General features: G+C 69.0%; 1 protein-coding gene and 1 non-coding gene across 2 annotated transcripts; both read left to right on the forward strand.

Moving 5' to 3' along the window:
* Positions 1-321: 321 nt before the first annotated feature.
* Positions 322-7,318, forward strand: TBRG4 (transforming growth factor beta regulator 4). The gene is made up of 11 exons (XM_054571392.1): positions 322-407; positions 1,615-2,079; positions 3,385-3,708; positions 3,997-4,168; positions 4,369-4,526; positions 4,894-5,004; positions 5,589-5,733; positions 6,022-6,267; positions 6,368-6,479; positions 6,580-6,694; positions 7,049-7,318. The coding sequence occupies exons 2-11, from the start codon at positions 1,666-1,668 to the stop codon at positions 7,148-7,150; spliced, it is 1,899 nt and encodes a 632-aa protein (XP_054427367.1). The 5' UTR covers positions 322-407; positions 1,615-1,665; the 3' UTR covers positions 7,151-7,318.
* On the forward strand, positions 4,196-4,290 carry LOC129068943 (small nucleolar RNA SNORA5). Its single transcript, XR_008528967.1, has one exon. It is a non-coding gene; the product is annotated as a small nucleolar RNA SNORA5 (small nucleolar RNA).

Genomic DNA, 7,318 nt, shown 5'->3' on the forward strand with positions numbered 1-7,318 from the left:
GCTGGAGCGGCCACTGCCCGCGCCCGAGGTCTGCAGGTGGCGGCCCCGCCCCGGGCAGGTCCATTCCTCGCCCAGGAGCACTGGCCTTCCAACGTTCCATTCTGCACTCTATACTCATTTCCCCTCCCAGTTTCCTAAACTGCCGTCCCCTAGCTCGCGCTCCACTGCCCTCAATAAAGATGGCAACCGGCCGGAAAGGCGCAGTCCGAGTCACTTCCGGCCGTATGACCGCAACAAAGATGGCACCTGAACGGAAAAGGGCAGTGGGCGTGGCTTTTGTCAGGGAGACTTGCGGGGAGCCTCGCTTCCGGCGGCGCTCCAGTGACGTACGAGCGCGCCGCGCGGCGTGGACCGAGGACGGTGCGGGACGCGTGGAGGTCAGCGGCGATGCTGACGGGGGCCGCGGGGTACGTCTCTGGGCTGCGGGGAGGGGGCTGCAGAGCGTGGGGCCTGCGGCTGGGAGAGGAGGCAGGACGGGCGCCCTGGGACGCGCGGGGCCGGGGCAGCGGGGACCGGGAGTGCGGAGCCCAGGCCCGTCTGCGCCCGCAGCCGCAGACGGGCCTGGGCGCCCGCTCCGCTCTGGGGGGCGCTGACACGCTGCCGGCGTAGGTCCTCGTTTCCCTCCGCGCCTCCTAGGGCTGTCTTGCCCGCTGCTACCGCACGGGCCGGCTGCCGCCCCGGGCCGGGACTCCCTGCTTCGGCGCCCCTTGCTGTAGGTGGAGTCGGGCCGAGCTTTTTGGCAGTAACCCGCTTGCGTTCTGGGAATCCAAAGATCAGACTCGCCCTGGCTTTGGCGGGAGGGAGGCCGAGTTAACATTTCACCGTGCCTCGGTCACGCGGCTCACCCGGGTCATTTGATGACCCCGGGGAGCAAGATTGACAGGCAGATCCGGGCCAAGCAGCGTCGTAGGGATATGGGGCAACTTCTCGGGGAAGGAAAACGGTCTGGGTTTGGGAAGGGGAGGGCGACTTTCTGGGCCCTGTGGCGGAAGGTGAGGGCCGGACAGCGGGCCCTGCCCCCCAGGCCTGGTGAGAAGGAGGCGCGGGCCGGGAGGAGGAAGAAAGGCCTGAGCCACGTGCAACATGTCCTCTGTGCTTGGTGCAGGCGTTTTCTTCTTAGGAATTAGTGCGTGTGTGCTCAGTGGGTCGGTGCTGATTTGGGGGAGCCCATTCGGGGTTTGAGTGTTAAAATGCACCCGCAGGAGCTGCAGGATGTCGAGCGTGTGTTCAGGGGCTTTGAGGAGCCCTCTGATTGGAAATACCCTGTCCCGTTGTGTCTCTCAATTAATTCTTGATCCTGAGGAGTCTTAACATTTCAAAACGAAGTTGCCTGGGCCCTGCAGCAGAGACTCCTGGGCTATTGAGCTGCCACCGACCCCCCACCCCCGTGACACCCCAGCCAGCGCCCCGCCCCCCATTGCCCCCGAGCCGGGACGCCTGGGTACCCTCCTATACTGGGGAGAAGAACACGCCGACCCGCGTGCCTGCGTGTGAACGGTCGGAGGTGTGGGCTGGCGGGTGGAGCGCGCAGCTGCGATTCCACGCCCTCCGCCACACTGCCTTGTGCTTGTGCGGCGCCCCCTGCCAGCCCCTGCTCTCTCTCTCTGTCTCCAGGGCCCTGAGGTTACTTGCCGGGAGTGTCGCCTCCCTGCCGCCCCGGCCGTCATGGCAGCTCGCCTGGTGAAGCGGTGCACGTGCCTCCTGAGGGAGGCCGCCCGCCTGGCCCCCGCGGGCCCTCCCGCCGGCCGGCTGCGGCTGGCCAGGGCAGCCCGCAGGACTCTGACCTCCTCAGCCGCCTCGCCCAGTTCCCAGGTCCCGGGCGCCCTGTCCCAGCACGCGGAGAAGGAGCAGGCGTTCACCCCCCGCCCAGAGCGCCAGGAGGTGGACGAGCTCATCGAGAAGGCCACTCGGCCGGAGGAGCTCCTGGGGCTGCTCACGGGCGGCCACCACCTGCACCAGAACCACGCGGCCCTCGCGCTCATCCAGCTCTCCCGCCTGCTGTCCGAGAAGCCGGAGGACAAAGCCTCGCTCATGGAGGACGCGCGCTTTCAGCAGCTCCTCCATCTCGTCAACAGTCAGGTGCGGCCCAGAGCCTCGGGCAGGACGCTGGGGGCCGAGGCGGCCGCTCTGCGGGTTCCAACGTGCTTTCTGGGCCTTCCTCTCTGTGAGCGCTCCGGGCTGCCTCGGTGGGGGCTGTTGCTGTCCCCACAGCAAACAGGCACAGGGGGCCAGCCTGCTGCTGCTGGCCGCCGTACCCCTCCCCCACAGGCCTGGCAGGTGGCAGCACACCGTGAGGCTGGAGGGGATGTGGGGCGGCCGGTGGGGGGAGCCCAGAAACTGGTGGAGGGCAGGGGCGTTGTCCAGCCAGCCGGCCCCTCAAAGGCTCAGAGCGGAGGCAAGGGAGGAGGGAGTTCATAAAGGTCACCTAAGTTAGGGGCTCGCTTGTTTTCAGGCTGTAATTTTAGGTATTTATTGAATATAGACACAACAGAAGCAAATTTGGGGAGCCTGAATATTGTAACAAAGTATAAGCCAGTAACAAACTGGAAACAAAGCACTTGCAGTGTAAGGAGGCGCAGGTGTTGCCCGTGACATTCAATTATTCCTTCCTCCCCTGGCCCTTCGCGCTCAGTTTCCCTGCTCACCTCCTGCGTGTGGCCTCGGTTGTTCCTCCCTTTCTTCACCCCCCCCCCCCCCCCCCCGCCAGCCGGTCCCACAGCTGGGACCAGGAGCCTCGCTCCACCAGCAGTGAGGGCCCTGCCCGCCTTCCGTGACGGCGGGGCCTCGGCCGTCGGCTCCCGGGCGACCCCGCGCCTCTCTGAGGCCTGGAAGCACACCCTGCGGGGCGCAGTGCCACCACCCGGCTCAGACAGCAGGCCAGGGACCGAGCAGAAGGGAGGCACTGTGGCGCGAAGGGCCCGGCTGGTTTCCGACCCCCCAGGGCAGGGTCCGGGTCTGCCGTTCACGCACAGACCTTGGGGAAATGCTGTGTGATGGGGCGGGGGCGCCTGAGGGAGGCTGGTCCCTGGCGCGTGCAGGCGCACCCAGAAACGCCTGCGTCTCGGCGGGGCTGGCGGCGGCGGCGGCGGCAGCTGCTCGCCCCTCAGAGCCTGGGGGTGTGGGTGACGGGGCTCCGTGCAGAGGGCCTCCCCGAGCAGTTTCAGACCCGGGGGGAATTTTAACAGCTAACAGTCGTCGTCAGCAGAGAACGAGCTTGTTATAGAAGCCCCCTGCCAGGAGCCTGCGGAGGCAGGCGAGTGAGGAAGGCTCCTGGACGGCCTCGCTGCCCCCCGCTCTCGCTGCCGGTGACGGGGGCTGGACAGCCGGCTCAGCGCACAGGCCCACCCCGGGGTCCCAGGGTGACCTTGCCTGTGTTCCCCCTAGATAGCCGCGGTCTGGCACGGGACCCTCGTGAAGCTGCTCCGGAGCCTCTACGCTCTGGAGCTGCCAGCCGCCTCCAAGGAGCTGCCGTCGGTGGAGCAGGAGGTGCGCTGGCGCCTGCGCAGGCTCAGGTACAAGCACCTGGCCTTCCTGGCCGAGACCAGCGCCGCCCACATGCAGGAGCGGGGCTCCCAGGAGCTGCTGGCGGAGCTGCTGGTGCACCTGGAGCGGCGCTGGGCGGAAATCGAGGACAGCCGCACACTGGTAGCCATCATGACGAAGACAGGGCACCTCTCGGAGTCGCTGATGACCCGCCTGGAGGACAAGGTACTGGGGCGGGGGGGCACCGCGAGGAGTGTGGGCCTGGCCCCCGTCCCCCATCCTCCTCCCACACGGCCCCTGCGCCCGGCTCCCCGCGCGAGGCCCAGCCCGCACGGGGGCTGCTCAGCGAGGCGGCGCCCGCAGTCGGGGGGTTGGCCTCCGCAAGCCCCTCGGCCCCGGGGCGAGTGTGGCCGCTCAGCGGGCCCGGGGTCGGTGCGCTCAGGCCCAGTTGCTGTCTCGCAGGGGCCGCACTGCCCGGGCCGCCGCGCTGACCCTGCCGGCTGTGGTTGACAGTGCCTGGAGCTGGTGGAGCAGTTCGGCCCTGACGAGCTGCGGAAGGTGCTGGTGGCGCTGGCGGCGCAGAACCGGCGGTCGGTGCCCCTGCTGCGGGCCATCTCATACCACCTGGTGCAGAAGCCCTTCCCCCTGAGCAAAGGCGCCCTCCTGGACGTGGCCTACGCCTACGGTGAGCCCCGGCCCGGGGGCGACTTGGGGTGGCTCCGGCCCGCCGGCCGCCGCAGGAACACTGTGACTCGCGGGCCCTGGTCCCCTGCTGGGCCCCAGGGATAGAGGTGGTTACAGACACCAAGAGCCTGGGCCTGGAGGCGGGGTGGGGGGCTCGGGGTGGGCCACCGGGTGAACCCCAGGGTCTGCTCTGTCCCGAAGGCAAACTCGGCTTCCACCAGACGCAGGTGTTCCAGCGCCTGGCCGCCGACCTGCTGCCGCACACGCCCAGCCTCGCGTCGGGCGAGGTGGCCCGTTGCGCCAAGTCCTTTGCCTTCCTCAAGTGGCTCAACCTGCCCCTGTTTGAGGCCTTTGCCCAGGTGAGCGGGGTACGCACCTGAGGCCGGGCTTGTGGGTCCGTCGGGGAGGCCCAGCGGCTGGAGACGCCCCCGGCGCACAGGCAAGGGCCCTGCTCTGGCCAGTCTGTTTGGAGAGACGTGTCGGGGGGAGAGAACGAGGTGTCTGCAATTTTCTGCCGTCGCTCGGTCTTTGGTGGCCGTCTGGGAGCCGTGCAGGCAGCGAGGCTGGGCCCCCCTCGGCCCTGCTCCAGACGGCGTCAGGCAAAGGTGGCGTCTGCTCAGGGTTACATGCGGCATCTGAGGGTCCCAGGCCCCCAAGGGGGTCACTGCTGGGGTTGCAGTGTGCACGGGGCATCCTCATCTTGCTCCTCCGCCCTTTTGTCCCTAGCACGTCGTGAGCAGAGCCCAGAGCATCACTGTGCCGCACCTCTGCAACATGCTCCTGGCCTTCGCGCGCCTGAACTTCCGTCCAGAACAAGAGGAGCCGTTCTTCAGCCTGGTGCAGTGGCCCGTTCTCCCTGCAGGCGGGGCGGGCGCAGGGTTAGGGAGGAGGGAGGCCGGCCGGGGCGGGGGCAGAGGCAGCCGGCTGGAACCCAGCCTCCCAGGGGTTGTCTGGCGGCAACACTCAGAATTCCAGCAGGTCAGCTGTGTGGCCGGGGCCGCGTCAGGTCAAGGAGGCCTCTCCCCATCACCCTCTTAGTGCACCTCGGAGGTCCGCCGCAGGGCCCCACTGGCAGGGCCCCGGTGCGGGTGGGGGCCACCGGAACTGCTGCCTCCCCTTGTGCTCTCCAGTCCCTGGAGCCAGAAACACCCACCCCGCCCCCATCCTGGGGCGCACATGCCATGCTACTGGAGCCGTGGCTTCGGTGCCGCGGGCCCTGCCAGCAGACAGCAGGGAGCCCAGGTGGACGTCCTCCAGCCCAGACAGCACCTTCCCCAGGGGGCCCAGCCCGACCCGGGGGCCTCAGTTGGGGCTGCCCGTGCCCACCGCGGCCAGGCGTGGCCAGGGCAGGAGGCAGCGCCAGCCGGTGGCCAGGGTGCCCGCACCTGCTGAGCAGAGCCCCACGCGCCCCCGTCCCCCAGGTGCACGAGAAGCTGGGGGGCCAGCTGGCGGACCTGGACCCAGCGCAGCAGGTGGACGTGCTGTGGGCCCTGTGCGTGCTGCAGCAGGCCCGCGAGGCCGAGCTGCGGGCCGTGCTCCGCCCCGAGTTCCACGCCCAGTTCCTAGGTGAGCAGCACACGTTCCTCTCTCCTGCACGGGCCGCCCCCAGCGCCGCTGCTGTGGCAGCGATGTCGCTGCCTGGTGGGTCGGCCGGCGCCGCCCGGGGGTCAGGGCCCCCAGGTCCCAGGCCGGGGCTTCCCCCACCCTGTTTGCTGCTCCACCCATCCCTGGGGGCAGCCGTCTCTCAAGACCCAGAGTCCCGCACGGGACTCCGGTGGGGGCCCTGCAGCCTCCCCGCCTGGTCCTCCCGGCCCTGACCCTAACCCTCCCTCCACGCTGCACCTCTTCCCTTAGAGGACAGGTCCCCGAAGGGCCACAGTACCTTCCTGAAGCTGCTCCACATCAATGCCACTGCCCAGCTGGAGCACCCCGAGTACACGGGCCCCCTGCTGCCAGCCTCCGCCGTGGTCCCCAGGCCCTCGGCCCCAGACAGGAAGGCCACACCCCTGCAGAAGGAGCTGCAGGGGGCCCTGAGGGGTCTGCTGGGGAGCGCAGACAGGGGCCTCTTCATGGTGAACACGCAGTACGGCTGGGTTCTGGGTGAGTCTCCCCCACAGTCCGCTCCGCCCCGGGCTCCCCGCGGCCCAGAGCCCTCCCCGGGGGGGCCCCAGACATTCCGGCTCTCGCCCCGCCCCCCCAGATGCCGAGGTGCTGCTGGACGCCGACGGCCAGTTCCTGCCCCTGAAGGGCTTCGCGGCCCCTCATCGGGCCCCGCCCTCGGAGGGCCAGCCGCTGCCCGCTGGCACCAAGAGGTAGGGCGCTCGGTTCCTGGGCCGTCCCTTGGCTCTTGTCTGGCAATGCCTTTCCCTGCGAGGGCGGGACAGTGGCCAGCACCTGTGCCCCTCCCCCCAGGCTGGCCTTCCTGCGCTGGGAGTTCCCCAACTTCAACAGCCGGAGCAAGGACCTGCTGGGGCGTTTCGCGCTGGCCCGGCGCCACGTGCTGGCCGCTGGCTTCCTGGTGGTGGACGTGAGTGCCTGTTGGGCAGGCGGGGGTGTGGCTGGGGGGGCGGCTGCCGCCTGCCTGGCCGAGGGTGCCCAGGCCTGCACGGTGGCGCTCAGCGCCCTCGCCCGCCCCCCAGGAGGGCAGCCTGGGAAGGGCTGGGCCGCCGCCCCTCTGTGTGGGCCACACAGGGGTGCTGTCTCAGTGTCGTCTTTGGGTGTTTTTCTTTAAACAACGCTTAATTATTCGAATTCAAATTAAAGTTAAAAGGCTGCTTCCAGCCCCACACAGTTCTGAACCCCAACAAGCACGCGTGGTCCCCGGCCCCAGTCCCCGCACCTCCGGGATTTGGGGGCCAAGCGGATGCCCCCTCACCCCCAGGTCCCGTACTACGAGTGGCTGGAGCTCAAGTCTGAGTGGCAGAAGGGCGCCTACCTCAAGGACAAGATCCGGAAGGCAGTGGCCAAGGAGCTGGCCAAGTGACCTGCCCCGTGCGGGCCAGGCCCCGGAGGCCTGGCTGTGGACCCCGGGCGGGCGAGGAGCCCCCGCCACGGACAGACCCAGCGCACAGCCTTGGCCACGGGGCTGGCCAGCAGCTCTGAGCGGCACGGGGCCTCCTGTGGGCAATAAACCTTTCACTTTGGTGTTCAA

This window comes from Pteronotus mesoamericanus, unplaced genomic scaffold (assembly GCF_021234165.1).
Source record: "Pteronotus mesoamericanus isolate MK-2021 breed Mesoamerican mustached bat unplaced genomic scaffold, CSHL_Meso_final contig_220, whole genome shotgun sequence".
Classification (NCBI taxonomy): domain Eukaryota; kingdom Metazoa; phylum Chordata; class Mammalia; order Chiroptera; family Mormoopidae; genus Pteronotus; species Pteronotus mesoamericanus.

Bases quoted from the DNA above. Each gene is read 5' to 3' on its own strand.
- TBRG4 (XM_054571392.1), top strand. From the start codon at position 1,666: ATGGCAGCTCGCCTGGTGAAGCGGTGCACGTGCCTCCTGAGGGAGGCC. The intron at 2,080-3,384 runs GTGCGGCCCAGA...TGTTCCCCCTAG, and splicing joins TCCATCTCGTCAACAGTCAG to ATAGCCGCGGTCTGGCACGG. The intron at 5,005-5,588 runs GTGCAGTGGCCC...CCCGTCCCCCAG, and splicing joins AGGAGCCGTTCTTCAGCCTG to GTGCACGAGAAGCTGGGGGG.